Here is an 18,210-nt window from a genome sequence, read left to right on the forward strand (position 1 = left end):
TCCTGTAATTCAGCCAAGAGCACTGATTAATCCTCCTTAACTGCAGACCCACCCGACTTCGAGGAGGAGCTGGCCGACTGTACAGCTGAGCTGGGCGAAACAGTCAAATTAGCCTGCCGAGTGACCGGCACACCCAAGCCGGGGGTTACCTGGTATAAAGGTACAGCCAACCCTGGTTCAGCATTTGGGGTTTCCTGGGATATTGATCAAAATCTGTCTCGAGTATTGGATGGTTTGACCATTCTGAGAACGTCCCAAAGGGGCCGAGACACCGCTTCCCCACCCTAAACACTGAAGAGTATTTCCTTTGCTTCTTCTTGAAGACGGCAAGCCAGTGGAGGTGGACCCCCACCACATCATCATCGAAGACCCTGATGGCTCCTGCACACTGATCCTGGACAACCTGACGGGTGTGGATTCGGGGCAATACATGTGCTTCGCGGCTAGTCCGGCCGGCAACGCCAGCACCCTGGGAAAGATCCTCGTTCAAGGTAAAAGTCTTGTGGGGCCCAAGAATGCACCACTCAATAAGCACCTGCAGCTCGGTGCACGTCTAAGCAGCACTCCAAGTCTTTATTATTATTATTATTATTATTATTATTATTATTATTATTATTATTATTATTACATTTCTATGCCGCCCCTTGCCGAAGCCTCGGGGCTGCTTACAACACAATAAAATACATTGAAATACAATAGCACATAATAAATTACCATTAAATACAAAAATACACTGAGTTACAAATATAAAATTAAAATTATCAGTATAAAATAAGTAAATAAAAATATAGGAGGAGAAAAGAGAAGGAAGAAGAAGTCTTAGCTGGGACATTCCACTGGGATTTTTAAATCGTTTTATTTTACCTCCCCACATCATGGAGGCTAGCAAAGTTTGTTTGGTGTGACATCCTGATCCCATACAATGCCTTAATTTTGGTAGCCGCCACATAATCCCGTCATCTGGGTGCTGTTTTTATATTGAAATAGATAAAAAAGTATTTATTTGTGCAACACAGCATTGGCTTGGAGAATCCATGTTCAGAGATCGTGCCATTAAATGCGCAGTTCTGGAGAGAGACAGAGAAGCGCCCTTGGCTTCCCGGATGTGTCTGTTGGCCCGCTATTGAAAAGAGGACTCTGGTTTAGATGCAGTTTAGGTGCAACCTGGCTGGACTTTTCTTAGCTCTTAATCCATACTTTCCCTATTCCCTGTGGTTATCCGTAAAGCATGTCACACACCTGAAAGGCCAGTAAATGGTGTGGCAGGCGAGGGATGGGGGAACTTCCAAGGATCTGGGAGCAGGATGTGCCCCAAAATGGTCAGAATGGTAGAAGGTTGCCGAAGAGTAAAAGCTGAGAAGTAGACGAAGGTAAAGGGGAGGCCATGTGTAAAGTCAGGGAGGAAAATGTGGATAAACGTAAGAGCAGATCTGTTTACACTAAGCAAATGTGTATTAAATGAGTGTGCCAGGTAATAAATGGGTGTGTGATCACAGTTCTCTTTTACACACAATCACACTTATCCACACACATCTCAGCCACACAAAGCTAGCACATCTTTCTGATTTGAGAGGATCCCGGAAAGCAAGGGACGTCCTGCGCATTGTTGGACTGTGCAGTGACAACTTGTAGAGAACTTAAGCTCTTGTGTTTGGGGTGGGGAATCCCTGTTTAATGAGGGTCATGACTTTGTCGGGAGCTGTTCTGTGAAGAGCAAACTACACCCAACTAGCTCCACCGTTAGTGGGGCTTTGGACGCCAATGACCCCTAACTGCTCGTGCCACAGGCTACAGGGCTCACAGGTTCATGGGGGAAAGTCTTCCCCGACTGCCCATGCCTTTTCGGTGCTCCGTCATGGAAGATTCCCTTCTCCGGAGTGTTTCCTTCTACCTCCCACAATTTTCTTCTGAGGCTTTGCGCTCACTGCTTGTCCAGAATTTTCTGCACAGCTCCACCAGTATCTTAATTATGGAAGCTTCCACCACAGGAAAGCGTTCCTCTCGCAGGCAGTGAGTGTTGGTCTTTTGTTACCTGGCACAGAGGTATTTCACAGGGCCTTTCATGGGAGTGCCCCAGGAAGAAGACCTCCTCCTGGAATGGCAGCTCTAGCTCTCCCCAGTTTCCTTGGTTCTTGAGCCTGAGCTGCTCCTTCGGGTGAGAACCAGCACAGCTCCGTGCAAGGCTGGCCTCCCACATTTCGCAGGCACATCCTCCTAGTGCCTGCCATTTTCTAGGACACCTCCTGGACTCCTCGTTCTGTGCTTCCATTGCCAAGCAGGAATTTGGGAAGACATCCACACAGCACTTCCAGAATGAAGGCACAACACCCAGTAGATGGTGTTGCTAGGGGTCACAGCTTCACAAATCCATACGGATGTAGATGTTTCCAATGTTCTGCAGTATTCTGAGCTGATTAAACCCAGAATCCACTGTGTTATCAAGCTGAGAGGTAGGAAATGGCTTCCCCTCCGACTTGCTCGGTGCAGGAGTTCCATGAATCAGATCCGTGATAGGACCAATCTTCGGTCTTCAGTCCCCTCTTAACTTAAGGCTATGATGAGGAACCCCTGCAAGCAGTGCCTACGTCCATGAACCATCTCCACTCATGTGGGTCTCCTTACCCCCGGCCCCCTTGATCGATACGATGGGAGAGTTTGGGGCACATGGGCCCATGAACCCCTCCTATGTCTCGCCTTCTCTGCAGCATCATTGGCTAGAGAAATGGAATTCCATTTTTTTATTTAGTCAATATTTTACTATGTAATTGAATTTTATTGTTTGTATTTTATTAATTACAGCCAGCGTGGAATAGTCAATCTATTTTATTCTGATTTATGTTGTAAGCTGTCCAGAGACGCAAGTAATGGACAGCATACAAATTTTATAAAGAAAGAAAGAAAGAAAGTTCTCTTAGCTTTGGGGAACTGCGCTTGAACAGCCTGTTTTCACCTTTTCATGCCACGAATATACAGACAGACAAAAAGGAAAGGTATCAAGGAGAGATGAAACCTGTGGCAAGTGACACGAGCTCCAGGCGGGGAAACCTGCCATCCTGCTGCTGATTTAGGGAAGGGAACAACAGCAGGAATGCTGCCGAGACTCCTTGGCGGCCAGCTAATCTGGTCCTGGGGCCACTTGGGTGGGGAGGTGGCTTGCCACAATAGTTGAGGTGCGGTTGCCCTTAAGAGGTGCCACCACCTGGGCTGGTATAGTCCAGACTTGATAAGGCAGATTGGGACAGCCCACCCATCTTCCTTCTTTTGTACCACCCTGCATGTGGTGACAAAGTTTGTCCACTGCCCACACGGGGTGGACTGGGGAGCACATCTGTCTGGACAAGGACTTAGGCACTGATACCTAGCTCCAGTTTATACCAGCCGTGTGTTTTCTGACCTCAGTATGTTTATTTTGTATTTCCAGTGCCTCCCCGGTTTGTGAACAAGCTTAAACATGCTTACTATGCAGATGGTGAAGATGCGCAGTTTACCTGCACCATTGAAGGGGCTCCTTATCCACAGATCAGGTAAGAGGAAGTCCGCCCCTCCTCCTCCTCCCCCAGAGCAGTTCTGCAATTTTGAGGTGGATGCTGGTTTGCATCCAAACCTCCTTCCTCTTCCTCTGCCCAACTGCCTGTTTCTGCTTAAGAAAGAGTTCCTTTCTTAAGAAAGAAAGAGTTTTGGGTGCTTTCAAGGATCTGTTGAAGAGTAAATAGACAGAACAGTGCTTTGAACAATTGAAAAATTGGACAGCCTGTCTGAAACAGGATGGGGGGCATAACAGAAAGGGGAACCAGCATTTAATGAGGAAATACAACTTATGGGGAAAACCAATGTATCCGGGGAGACAAAACCCATGCCAGATTCTTCCACAGTCTCTGCTTTTAAAAATACTTCCTGCTGTCTCAGCTGGTGCACTTGCAAAAGGAATTGCAATTCTGCAGCTCAAACAAGAAATTGCAACTCTCACGCCCAATTTGGGCAGTCTAATGAGGCATGCAAATTGGATTTCTAATTTGCCTGCTGTAATCGGGTACCAAACTCTGGTGTGTGGACAATGCCTACAATATTTTAATTTTTCCTGCTGGTACTATGGTAACGAACCAATCAAGCAAACTACTGAGTTGAATCACTGGCACAAAGGCATGGGTTAAATTTGTCTCTCCGCATTTGCTTCTCTGCCCTTTGGTGATAAGCCAGTCCCAGTTCAACCCAAAGAAAGGACTTCAATCACTTGGCATGCTTTCTGGGGTTCTGTCTTTTCCTGCAATGTCTCACTATGTTGTGCATTTCTTTTATTATATTATAATAAGTTTTATTTAAAATTATAATCCTAAAAACAAAGAAAAACTAAAAGCAACATCAATCATCAAAAACATTGGGCCTGCTGGGTCAGCCCCCACATTTTTCTTCTATTTATGATAACTTAAAAACATATTTAAATCTATGCGAAGTCCCATTTCTCTAGCCAACAATAAAGAGTCCCAAGTTTGATAGAAGTCAGTATCTTCTTTCTCCTTCAGTGATAAAGTCAATCTATCCGTTTCCACACAGTCCAAGATCTTTTTTAGAATCAGTTCATCGGTGGGTAGTTCTTCACTTTTCCAGTGTTGAGCGAATGCAATCCTTGCTGCAGTGATTACATGTAAAATCAAATACATTTCTTGTTTACTAATGTCCACAGGTATAAAGCCTAATAAGAAGACTTCAGGTTTAAAAGCTAAAGGTTTTTGTGGTGCATTTCCCTCTTTCTCCCTCTAACAGGTGGTATAAGGATGGGAATTTGCTGACAGACCCCAATAAGCACCAGAGTTTTAGTGAACCAAGGAGTGGCGTTATCGTTCTGGTGGTCAAGAACGCCTGCAAGGATGACATCGGGTGCTACGAATGTGAGGTGAGCAGCCTGCCAGCTTCACCAAAGTTTCGCAACAACATCTCGGGGCGGAAATTCTCCTAGATGGCACAGATAAAATGTGTGGGGCTGCATTCCCATTCCCCTATGTATACTTTCTTGGCAGTAGCTCCATTGAATTCAGTGGGGTTTAGGGCCAACGTGGATGGAGTACTGGGAGATGCATGCTTGGATGTTGATTGTTTGCATTTTTGAAATGAAAAGTCTTCATCTGAGGGTGTGGGGGAGGGTCCTGGGCATGGTGACACCAGAAGGACATCGTTTTTAAACCAGCAGTTCCCACCCCTCTTTCCTGGTCCCGGTTAAAATGGAAACACACCCGGGCAATTTACCGCAAGGAGGTGAAATTGCAGCTTCAGAACCCTCATGTGAGTCTCCCAGAAGAGAATGGTTGACAGATCTCTCAATATTTTATCTCACCTGACCATTCCAAGTAAAGCTGCCTTGGGCTGCAAGACTGGGTACTCGTCCCCGTGGTGTGAGTTGCTGGCATGTGCCCTCAAGTTGTCTCTGACTTATGGTGAAGGTCCTCAGAATGTCCTGTCCTTTGCAGGCCTGCTCAGCTCTTGCAAGGTGTTAGACAAGGTTGCTTCTGGAGCTGGTATTTGCTTAGGGAAACTTTACATCAACCTCCCCGCTTGCATGGGAGTAGCTTCTTTTAGGGCTTGTTCATGCAGCCATCTTTAGTTGGCCAGAATATGAGAACAGAGTGAGTTGATCCTCTTCACTGTCACCTCCAGCTGTGAGCCAATATATTGTGGACTGACACACTGGGCAAACCCCAGCCTAATCCTTTAGGAAGGCTTGAGGACAGAGGCGCCTCGATTTTTGTAAGAGGCTGGCCCCCTCCAGAACTTCAGCCAAGGAAACCTACAGACCAGCAGCACTGTTCCCGTTTGTGCCCAGAGAAAGCATTGGCGCTTCCGTAGGCCTGTGACCTGCGCACAGAAATGGCTTTTGCTCTTCACCAGATGTTCCCATGAGTTCTAACCGGCACTGCACCCTTCTCTTTAGCTTGTGAACAGGTTAGGAATGGCCAGGAGTGGAGCTCAACTTTACCACCAGAGCGCAGGAGCCATGGCTCAGGAGAAGAGACAAGATCAAGCCATTACCATTGAAGGTATGGGTCATTATCACCTCTGTGAGTAGACCATTGATCTACCAATGCCATGAAGTTCTTTCCTTAAGGGTCGGAAGCATTTGCTATCTCATTTTGAAAGCAGTTGCATTCGTGTTAGCTGGTTACATTCATGTCTACATTTTCTTGATGGCCAAGCTCTTTCGATGGAGACTTTTATTGTGTTACGCTGTACCTACTTCACATGGGATCTTTAAGCTGGGACCTGGGGTGAGGAACAGATTTTGATGAATGCAGAAACCCAACTCTTTGGTGTATCTGCTCAGAAGTAGTGTGCAGTGAGTCATCAGCTGACCAATATGATTCACCAATAGCATTCATATTCATGGGATATGTATCATACAGATGTTGATCCAGTTGTGAGCTTTCCACCCCTCCAAAGGTAAAAGCAAAGTCTTTGGCTGCACTCAGCATCCCCCATCTTAGGAAATAAGGTATGCTTATAATGTTTCCAAAAATATTCTTCACCTGACACACAGTGTCCCTTGTGAGAATTTGGGCTCATTTTCCTCAATTCTCAGATCTGGAGTGAATTTTCACATAAGTTCCTTAGAGATTTATAAATTTATTATTTTATGATGGTTTTTATTCCACTGTTCAGAGAAATACTGAACAGAACACACACGTCACACTTATGTTCTTTATTTTCACGTAGGGGGGCAGAATCAGCCTCTGTTGATAGCTATATTTGAGTTAACAGCAGTTATTGAAAATTTGGGCCCAGCTGCAAATCCAATAATTCCAGCAGGAACTTTTTTAAACTGAAAGATGTATATTCTTGAAAAGCTTTTAAGCAATTGCTGTGTTTAGGCATCTAAAATGTTGAGTCTAAAGTACAGAACTAGCACAGTTACTGTATTTGGTGCCGTAGATGTCATGAAGTTTGAAAACTGTAGATGTTCTTTTGTTAGGAAGGAGCAAAACAAAATTGGTAGTGTTGAGTCTTTGAAGAACAGAGATTTAAACACTGATGGTGGAACAGAGGATAATCCGGCCTTGTATCTGTATAAGAAAATGTTTCATTTTACAGCCTGGAAGAGCAAGATATAGGCAACTGACCATAAGCTACAAAATTGCTGTGAAATGAAATAATAATAAATTCTGGTGGTGTATTAGTTAGTTCATTGATGACTTTAAACCAGTATTGTGGATAACATCTGGACTGCTCTTTGGTTTTTAAAAGAATTTTTAATAATTAAGTTAGTGAGTAATGAGCAGCCCATTCTGTGCCTTCACCCCAACATGATCCCTGTCCAGTCACTTGGTCACCTCTGAGAAGGTCTGAAGAGGCACTTTGTTGACCAGCCCACAAACCCGGAGGATGCTTAAGGGATCAAGTATGTTCCTTCAGAGTGCGGTTATTATTGGAAGACCTGTTCATGTCGTAGCTCAGTCCTGTTTGATGTGGTGGTGGGTGGATCTTGTTCTTTCTAAAGGAGAGAGGGTCTAACCCACATGTCCCACTCAGTGAGAAAGAGAATTCAACAGTCTCATTGAGCAGTGCTTTTTTTGTAAAAAAAAAAAAGGTGCCGGAACTCACGTCGCCGCTGGCAGTAAGCACTCAGCGCACGACCACACACACCGATCCCAAGCCGAGCAGCTTCCCAAGTACTATCTCACTATCAGATGGCAGAGAGCAGACTCAGAAGCAGCCTCCCTATGTTAATGATGTTTGCTGCTGATCTGCTACGCCCAACAGGCGATTCAAAATCACTTCGTAAAATCCATTGGGAAAAAGGGTGCCGGAATGCCGTTCCGGTGCGTCCTATGACCAAAAAAGCCCTGCCGTTGAGATTTGAGAAGAACCCGTCTGCCAACCGGCCGGGAATAGAAATCACGCGCACAAAGAGAGGGAAAGCGCTGGCTTCATCCTTCCGCCTGTCATTTCTCTCTCTTCTTTGTGGTTAATGTTGTCTAGGAATTGGAAAAGAAAGAAAAGAAACAGTCAATTGGTCACTCTGTGCGTGTGTGTGCGTGTGTGTGTGAAAGAGAGAGAGAGAATGAGAGAGAGCGTTTGTGGCCTTCGGCCCAGTTTTCTCTGTCTCTTGGTGGGGAAATCTTCAGAATTTCCAAAGGGCTTTAAGAATTTCTCTCCTGGGGCTGATCTTGCATGGGAATTGCATAGGTAGAGCTGCCTTTTCGTCTTCATTCACTCCAAGTTCTTTCCCATTTCGACTGCGCTTTACTTGAATTTTCTGGAGTGCCCTTCAGAGTGGAATAAAAAAAACCCAAACATGCCCTTGCGTTCTCTGATATCCCTCGCGCTTTTGCTACCATTTCTGGACATGGATCTGCCAGGGTCTCCAGTGCGTAAGCGAGGAAGTCCAGGGTGTGAAGCCTGATGGGATGCACGATCATTATTCTGTGCTTAGACTTTGGCTAAGAAGAGAATGGAAGTGGGCAACACCAGCACTTGTGAATGGCAGATATGATGAAGCATTTATTTATTTGATTTATACCCTGCCTTTTTCCTACAAAGGGCTCAAGGCAGCTTACATCTCCTCCTCCATCTTATCCCCACAACAACAACCCTGTGAGGCAGGTTGGGCTGAGAGTCTGTGACTGGCCCAAAGTCACCCAGCTGGCTCCATGGCCGAGTGGGGACTCGAACCCAGATCAGCTGAGTCCCAGTCCCATGCTCTTAACCACTACACCACACTGTCTGTCATAGCTCAGGGTCGTACTAAGTGGGATGTTTGTCGGGATGGATGAGCAGGTGATCTTCTGCATCACCAGGCCTCTCCAAACATCACCCCAGTGTACGTCTTGTGCCAGATGGCTTTCCTATTTTGGGTCTCTATCAGCTCTGAGTACAGCAGAAAAGAATGCAAATGGAGCTACAACATAATCTGAAACGAAATGGCACTGTTCTCCTCCCTAGGCTAAATCAGACTTATTTAATCTATGGCGGAAATCTGCACAACTTGGGAAAGTTGCACCAATAGCAAGCGAGCTCACATTCGGCAATTTGTAAATATCTTTTGTGGATAAACGCAACCATGTTTGGGGCCTCGAATGGACACACTCAGGCATTCCGCAGGCCAAAGGAAAATGTCCATACCGACCGGGCATGTGCTTATTTAAACAAGTTTGCTTAACTCGGCTCTTTCTCTTCTGGAAACACCTGGAGCGGCATTCCCAGTGCAGATCCGCATCCTGAAGAGGCTTCTGCTGGAAATGGCGCCCTGTGTGAACTTTGCTTTGCCTACACATGTGCTTTTGGAGTGTGCATCAGTTTCAGGGGGCATAAGACAGTCAGGCGGGAGCGATTTGCAGCAGAAAACGAGTGTGGTGCCCTGCTCTGGGCTGGGTGAACGCTTTGTGCCAGGGGCCTATGTCTGCGTCCTTCCACTCAAAATATAAACGCCCAGGTTAAGCACATTTATTTAAGGATCTGTCCAACGTCATTTGAGTCCGGCCCTGGATTGCACCACTGGGGGTAGGCATGCTCAGGGAGCTTTGGGGATTGAGGGTAGTTCTGCAGGGGATGTGGCACCTGGGATACCTCTGGCTCCTTGCAGAAACGGCAGCATGCAAGTCCCTTCCTGTGCTCAGGAAGCCTGGTCTCCCATGATGCTCCATCCGTTGCATGTGGTCTGCATAGCGCACGGTTGTCTTCGACTCAGAACCTGCAGGTCTGCCCTGCACGGCTGAAGGTCCAGTTGGAACAAGCTGAGAACAGGTTGGAGTGACAGGTTTTGAGTGGTCAGGAATGACGGCCTGTCATGTTCTTGCTGTGAGGAGCTTTATTCTTGTCTCGTTGGACTTCTGCTAAGACTCAGCTTAATAGCTCTACATGGGCTCTTATTAAGCTTACTAGCAAATGGAGCTTGGATAGTGTGTGTTGGTGAGACTAGGCGTGTGGTTAATTTATTTCCGTGCGGTCAATTTAGGGTGTATTTGGGTTTAGCGCATTGAAGAACCCCAGATTCTAAGTGCACTGAATAATTCTCGATGTGCAGAGTTTGCATTTTTGGTTGCAACTCCTGTTATTGATGTGCTGCCTTTAATAACTCTGTGTGTGCGTGCGTGCGTGCGTGCACACACACACACACACACACACACACACACAGAGAAAGAGAGGCATAATGAACTAATAGCGTTTCCATTGGTTAAGATGTTTAAATGTGATTTTGGAGTGTGATCATTTTAGTGGTGTTTGGCTTCCTGTTGCTCTCTTGTGCGTACTGTCATTCATCTCAGAGAAAATGGATTTAAAGATTGTTTCCTAAAAGCATAATTGGGTTCCATTTCAGCTACAATTGTTAAATTATAATACTGACTCTAAAATATAGTTATTCATCCCATAAATACCTTTAAGAAAACGTGTTCTCTCCATCAAATGAGAGCCGAAAACCGAACCAGATTAAACGTTTCTTTGTCAGCTTGCCACACGAGAAATCAATAAATCCTCTGATTGTCTTGGCATAACACATTGGATGAATGTATAATGAAAATAACATTTTGCTTCTTTAGGAGATCGACAAGGTATATAATAAAGTCTCTTTGGAAATGACCTTCTGCGAAACACAGAGTGCTGAGAGTTTTATTTGTCTTCATGCGCTTCTCTTGAATCACTGCACATTGTACGGCTTCGGTGGCTTAACATGTTAACAAGGAGACCTGCAGCGTAGATACAGTGCCACACCTTCACACGTAACAGCTTTTAACCTGCCAGAATACTCTGCTTTGCAAAGCTAAATGTCGCTAAAATACCACAAGCAAAGTTTTCGAAGGTGGTTCTGAAATTTGTAAAAGAAAAGGAGGGTTTCTTTACACGGATTTCATATCATTCATTCAGTTAATAGAATTGCGCTCCTACGGTGTCTACGGCCGTATGCCAAGTCTCTCTTAATTCTGTTTTAATTCTCTTTCTCTCTTAATTCTACCAATCCAACTAAAGTAGACCTGATTGCACCTCCAGATTAAGGTATACTTGATGACAGTTGCTAACCAAAATTGTCCGATGGACAATCAAGGAACACATTTACGCTCACCAACCATTTGCCATCTTGCGGTACATTGCTGGCTTCACAACCTTGAACCCTAACCCAAGTATGCATATTTCAGGTAATTCCTGGAGCTGCTCTCTAACCTGCGAAAGTTTGCTTAAAGGTGCTTGTGAAGCTGCTTCTCATGCTATGGTTTTCAAAGCAAACAGCAATTCCTAGCAGACACTCCGATGTTCATAAAGGGCTGAAAGCACCGTATAACACGGCTCTTCAGTAGATCTGTGACTTCCCAGCACTTCGAAGTTCACAGACTAATAGAAGCCACCATTTTAATAAGATCCTTTGTGGGCATAGGCGTAGGCCTGAAGTAACATGAGAAAAACCTCCAGCAGGTTATGTAAAACATAATATTAAGAAACATATAGCCATTTCCCACAGAGCTTACTAACTCATTAAATCCTGAAATGCGATGTTTTGCTTCGCTTAATTCCTGCTTTAAAACATTGTACATTTTCTGCTGTATATAAATGGCCAAGGTATAAGGTCTAGATTAGTTACTAGTGCTCATTTAAATTTTTTAAAAAACCATTCCATTTCAAACATTTTTCTACTGCCTTTCACCTAGAATGACTCCAGAATGGTTCTGGTTTTGAGACAGTTTTTAAAAAATACTTTCAGAGCTGTTGATTTTATTTTAACCTGCAAATAGAAAGATTATAATGTGCATATAGGAAATTATGTATAACTTTGCCTGAACAGAGACAGTATTTTGGGGGTCTGATCCCGCCCCCAATACTCACCTGCTCTTATTTTCTTATGGATCCCCCCACCCTATTTTTACAAAATCTTATTTACCTGTGAGTTATGCTTCTCTGGAGACAAGCTATGGTCTTATTCAGGTGTAAATGATCTGAAGGCCTTGCCCTTCATATGTTGTTCAAATAACCCTCATGTTTTTAGCTGCTCAGTTTCCCTTTCTCCCTTTCCAAATAAGCTCCTGCTCTAGTCCAAACTATGAAAAAAATATATGACGTGATGGAGGAGAGAACCAAATTATTTTTACCTGGGCATCTTCTGAAGGCACATAATCCAGCAGTTTTGCTTGCTGAAATTCTGCAGGCTGGGCATCTGCGTAGGAGTTCCTTCAGGCGATCCTGAATTACGAGGGTACATACCCTCGCTAGGTCAATAGTCACCACGATGACTCACAGCCCCTAACGCATATTGGCAAAGTATCTTTACGCTGCGATCCACAAATCAGTTAAGGCCCTCTCCCTTGCAATTAATTAAGGGTGCAACCCTATGCATGGTTAGACACATTCTGTCTAAAGGTGAGTAAGGCTATGCCTTACTTCCCAGGGGAACAACTCAGCCTCAAGTCTTTCCTAAGATCAAAGCTTGGCCCTTTGCCCGGCTTCCAGCCCAGTTGCCCCCAGTGGCTTGTCCAGAGGCACATTATTACTGGGAAGATGGAATCCACTTGCGTGGGTGGGGATGGATGCCTGGGAAACAGGAATGGGCCCTTCCATTTCTGTGCACTGCTTCAAGACTTGATAGACCATGTGGCTGGGGTTGAGCACATGGCCCTCATCAATTGGCATGCCCCTGTCCGACCATTAATACTCAGGAGACTGGCCCGGTCCTTCCGAACCAAATTCGGCCACCTTAAATGATTTGTGGATCGGATTGTCTAAAATTCCCAATATTGACCAGCGAGTCTTAGAAATAATGTTTGAAATAACCACAGAAAACAGTGATGGGATGGCGTTATGTGTTTAGTTTCTTCATCTTAATTCTTTCCGATCAAGGTTGTCTCTTGATTTGCTTAACAAAGTTAATGTGATCGTTTCAGCTTTTGCCTTTGGTTAACCCCATGCTGTTCATACTGTTTTCTTTGTAGTCACTGAGCAGGAGACTAAAGTACCCAAGAAAACCATCATCATGTAAGTGCTGTTATTATTTTTTAACCTTCGTGCAGTGCTGTGCTTCTGCATGTCCCATTAACCAGCCTGCGTTGATTGGCCATGCAGGTGTGTGCCTTCCCATCCCATCCCATCCGATCTTGTGGCATTGTTGTGTTAGGAGAGGCGGCGGCAATAGGTTGGTGACGATGAGCAAACCTGGAGCCATCCTGCAGTGCTGGCGCTTGGACATAGTTCGACTCCCGTTTGGGGTCTTCCCTCAATTCAGCCTAATGGAAGAGAGCAGGCCAACCCAGTAGCAATAACAAGAACCGACCTCCGCACACCACGGCTTCAAAAGATGCGCTAAGGCATACTAACATGGCTTTTAACTTGCAATCTTTTCTTCCTCTTATTTTTTCCATGGCAACATTTACCAAGAGAGGGTTTGGTGAAGGAGTCGGCTCTGGCAACGTAATTTGGTTTGCATTCTTGGTGCATCGTTGCTTCAAGCGGCTACCGCGCTGAGTTGGAGCCAGAACGGAGGGTCGCATGAAGGAGTCTGGGTGGACTAAAAAGGGTTCCTGGGTCACTTCTGCCATGGATCTTTTCCACGCTTTTGCCCCAGGCAGTCAACTGCTTAAGCACGAATGTTTTTTAAAAAGTTTCCTCTCGGTGACATGAAACCAGTCAAATGAATATTCTCTAGCCATTGTCAAGCATATTCTTCTGCCCCGCTTTCCAAGCAGACAAGGAGAAAGCCTTTCTAATGAAAAGGTTTTATTACATTAAAGCTGACCTTTGTAATACAGAAAAGACCATTGCAGGAAAGAAAGGGCAGGGCTATAATCCTGGCCGTAAGGGGAATGCCGCTTAATGGTAAGCAGTCGGTTGCAATGCTTCCTCTCCAACCTGCAAAGAGCGACCCCTTGTGACCTGATGCTGGAACCTCGGATTAATAACATCAGGTCCACTTGAGGATGCTCACTAACCTTCCCACAGTGTCTGAAACTGCCTGATCCTTGGAGACTGCTTGGCTTATCCCTGAGTCTCCTGGGCTTGGCACCTCAGCTGTGGACTCCGGCCCCTCCTTTCCATGTGAGCCAGATCCTGTACACACAGTCCTTGAAGACTCTCTTAAGGGAGGAGTGGGATAAATCCCCGAGACGTCACAGCATCGCACATCTGATCGGGCTGCATTCGAGCGCCACGGAAGCCAAACAAAGCCCTCCCCGTCGTCCTCATTCCAAACGGAAGGCCGAGGCAGAACTCAGTGGCTGAGCGGAAGTGCCCATTGCACTCTGCACCGGCACCACGGCAGGGCGGGCAGAGCTGGCGTGTCCCCCCGGACCCCACGATCAGCGAAAAGGAAGGCACAGACATGGAGGCCATGTGCTAAGCACGCTTCAGTGCCACCGGAGCGTTTCTCTTTCGGAAGAAGTCCTGTGGCCACCGAGGCCTTTCTTTTGAATGATTCTAGAACGCTGCTGACACAGCAAGGCCAGGCCTGGGCATGCTGGCCGGCATTTCCTCACTGAGATGCTATTTTACACAAAGACAGAGTTTGCACGTACAGCAGCACTGCGCCCACAACCTGCCTCCTTTTGGTCTGGAGCTGAAAGCCAGCACCACCCAAACGCCCTGGAATGTGAACTGGCCACAGGCTTTCCCAGGGAGCAAGAGCTAAATGACGAGAGGGGCAAACGGCTACAACGCCGAGTGTTTGCTCAGGGAAGCTCTGCTGCCCAAGCTCACGGGAGGACCAGGTGGGCTCTGGTGTGCAGAAGAAGGGAGAGATACTGCCTATTACACCCAAGGACAGAACAAGTCCCAAGGACAGCTCAGGAGTCTGATTATCTGATTAGGGTGGGGGAAACAAAAGATCAGAGCCTGAAGGGATTCGGGGTGCCTCTTCAAGGACAGGTTTCCCTCCTGCTGCCAGACTCTTTGCCAAAGAATGCCACTTGTGGTTGCGCAGATGGGGCCGGGGTCCTGCTTAGTTCTCAGTCATTCTTACTGGGATCTGTAGACTGGGCCTCCGTCCACATACGTACCTCCAACCATGTATGATCAGGAAAAGCATTCTGTAGGAATGAATGCAGGTAATTCACTTGTGCCTTTGGTGTCATAGCTGTAAGCAAAGGGCAACCAGCCTCCTTTCATGTACCAATGGTAAATGTTGCCAGTAGATCAGAGTTAATGACCAAATGTTTCTCTTGATTGGGAATAAAAGAGGAAGAAAAGCCACTGGCTTCTGGGAAGTACCACAATGCCATTCGATGGTAAAAAAAAAAATGTGCACATTGGTTGCAGTCGGGCCATCAGATCTTGTAGGATTTGCCTTTAGACAAAAATGTCAGATTTTAAATGATGGAACCAATCCTAAAAGCCAATTCTGGCACCAACCTTCAGAATTCGAAATGACATGGAGATTTCCTGAATGTTTAACTCTATTTTTTTATCTACTCTTTAACTAAGAAACCTTGTAACTTTGGAAACGGGCAGGCAAACTCAACGTGGGAATAGGCTCCCATGAAATGAGATGAAGGTGAGATGGTTTTGAAGCTGGTGGTGGAAGGAACGTTTCTAGAGCGTGATCTTCTTCACCATCAAGCACAAAGATATTCCAGAGGAAATACCAGTATCTTAAAACAATCAGTTTCTAGCAGGCATTATTTAAGCCCCTCCCTCACTCCTTCGCTGGCTTTTCGTTCTTGCTGCTTACAGAGTTTCAGGGAGCCCTTCGTGCTACCCTGCTTGCACATGACTTGCAATGTTGCTAAATGTGGTAAGTAATTACTGCTCACAGTATGTAGCACAATTAAGGACAGATCAATAGAACTCAAGCCACATTTTGCTTTCCATTGCAATGCTGTATCAGCAAACATAGTTTTAACTGAAGCACATCACTGCCAGTAATTTATTAAATGCTCTAGTGCATAAAAGAAGGGTTATCCTAATGGGCCACCCGCAGTTTTCTGAGTCGGAGCCAGATGTCCTCAGATGGCCTGTCCATGTAAGAAATAAATGCCACGTGGTTGGCATGAGAGCCGAAAAAAGTGCTTTCTTGCATATGCCGTCCTATAGCAAGAGATTCTCAGGGCAGCTCTCATAATACAAGGCTCCCAAAACAAGCAGTGTAAAATATCTAGTATTGTCAGGCTCTCAGAATTTGGAAGTCATTGCTGCTCTATAGGATAGTCAGCTAAAATCAGTCTTTGGAGTAGAAACATAGAAACAGAGCGAGTCAGAAGGGGTCTCCGGGGCCATCTAGTCTGACCCCCGGCACCAGCCGGCTCCACTCATGACATGCCCGCCATGTGCATGTCCAGCCTATCCTTGAACACCCACACCGATGGGGCCTCAACCACCTCCCGGGGAAGCTCCTTCCACACCCTCGGGGTCCTAACTGTCAGGAAGTTCTTCCTGGCATCCAAATGGAACCTGGGTTCCTATTGTTCCTTAGAGTAGTCCAAACCTGCCTGCTCAGGAAAGCCTGATAGTCCACAGAAACGCTGAAGGGTTCTGGTTAGTTCCTTTCTGACTGTGAGATGGATATGCCAAGCCACGCTGACGCATGCCGCTCCAACCACGAGCATTCTCACATGACTGAAATGCCCCCGAAACTAACCCGCTGTCGCTGCCCCACTGCTTTGCTCCTGGCATGTCACATCGTGTGCATCCCCAAAGGCCGGGAAGGGCGGAAGGGCAAGGAGTCCTTTTCTTCATACGAAAATGCGGCTTCTAAAATTTCCACCATCAGAGAGGAGACAATCACAACGGTGGTGAAGGCGCCGAGGGTGAAGCGGCGAGCGTCTCCCGCACGCCCGTCTTCAGGCTATTCTCCTTCTCGCTCTCCGAGATCAGAGCTGTCAACACCTGAACTGGTTTACGGGAGCAAGATCAGGCCGTCCGTGCACAGGCAGGACCTGGAGGCCATGCAGAAAGCGGCCATTCCCACCCATTTCGTGACGGAGCCCGTCGAAAAGCTGGGAGGAGCTGTTAGAGGGATTGCTGTCGAAAGCCCTCTGGAGGAGCAGGCACACAAATGGGTTGAAGTGGAGGAAATAATTGAATTCAATGTGAAGGCACCTGCCCAAGCAGCAAGGAAAAGAGGGGCTTCTCCTGCGAGATCAGAGAAAGATGAATTCGCATCCAGTTATACTCCCCCTGGCGCAAGACCCAGGCCTTCCCGTGAAGATGACCCAAACACCAATAACTCGAACAATAAGCTAGTGGAGCAAACTCAGTCTTCTGGGTCCCCGGATGTTGAACTCTCTGGAGCTGACTTCAAAGGAACACCAACCAGCCAGGAAAGGGAACATTCTTGTGATAGGTTGGAAGGCAAGAGCTGCCCTGAAGAAACTGAGATTCGGGTGGAATTGCCTCCATCTGCCGTTGCGGATGAGCCTTCTGAGTTGACCGCAGCAAGCCAGGGGGACTGCTTGCCCAGAGACCACGAGGTTAAAGATCCCGCTGTTGTGTTTGACACAACATGGACTGCTGGAGACGGATGCTCGGGCACTGCACAAGATGAAGAATTTCCTGAGGAAAACATTATAGTTGATGAGCCAGAAGAGGGAGGGTTGGATGACCTCTGCCACCGAGACCTCAAAATCCTTACCCGTAATGGGAAAGCCCTGACTCTGGAGGACCTCGAAGATTACGTCCCCAAAGAAGGGGAAACGTACAGATGTGGCACTACTAACTCTGCAGATGACAAGCCTTGTGAAATAGCCGTGCTCCAGACTGAAATTAACAAGCCAACTATTGGAAAGCCCCTCCTATGGAACGTGGGCAGGCCCGTGCCTGCCAGGCCGGCCCCAACCTTCTTTAGCAGCTTTGAAGGCCCCCGCCCAGGAAGCGTCTTTGTCTCAGCATCCAGGGTGACAGGCGTGCAGTCGAGGGGCCCGTCGAGCGTGTCCTTCCACGTCGCCGAGTCGTGCACAGCCGCAACGGCAACCCCCGGCACGTTGGCGGGATCCCCATTCAGGCTGACGCCGTCCTTCTGCACTGAGGTTCAGCTCTCCACGGACAATGGACAATCCAATTTTAAGACAGAAGTTTCCAGAAGAACCCACAGCTACGGCACTGTCGGGGAACCTGTGACCTTGTGCATCAAGAAGGAAGATGCTTCCCAGAGCTGAGCAGACATCAGCTCTGCTTTTCTAGTTGCGACACACTTTACGACATAACAGTCAAAGAAGAGGAGGCATGAAGGTAAAAGAAGGAAACAACTAGGGAAGGAATGGAATCACAAACAGATGTTTTTTCAGTGATGTAACAATGGATGATTTTTCAGCCCCGAAG

General features: G+C 46.6%; 1 protein-coding gene across 1 annotated transcript in view; it reads left to right on the forward strand.

The window, feature by feature from the left end:
- LOC123020800 (obscurin-like) overlaps positions 1 to 18,210 on the forward strand; it is a 192,030-nt gene that overhangs the window by 135,873 nt on the left and 37,947 nt on the right. The window contains exons 81-87 of the mRNA XM_044424979.1: positions 47 to 160; positions 324 to 491; positions 3,422 to 3,524; positions 4,762 to 4,891; positions 5,924 to 6,029; positions 12,900 to 12,942; positions 16,664 to 18,032. Of these exons, the coding sequence (XP_044280914.1) occupies positions 47 to 160; positions 324 to 491; positions 3,422 to 3,524; positions 4,762 to 4,891; positions 5,924 to 6,029; positions 12,900 to 12,942; positions 16,664 to 18,032 (2,033 nt within the window). The remainder of the gene's footprint in view (positions 1 to 46; positions 161 to 323; positions 492 to 3,421; positions 3,525 to 4,761; positions 4,892 to 5,923; positions 6,030 to 12,899; positions 12,943 to 16,663; positions 18,033 to 18,210) is intronic.

This window comes from Varanus komodoensis, unplaced genomic scaffold, assembly GCF_004798865.1.
Source record: "Varanus komodoensis strain SLA01 unplaced genomic scaffold, ASM479886v1 scaffold15, whole genome shotgun sequence".
Taxonomy (NCBI): Eukaryota; Metazoa; Chordata; class Lepidosauria; order Squamata; family Varanidae; genus Varanus; species Varanus komodoensis.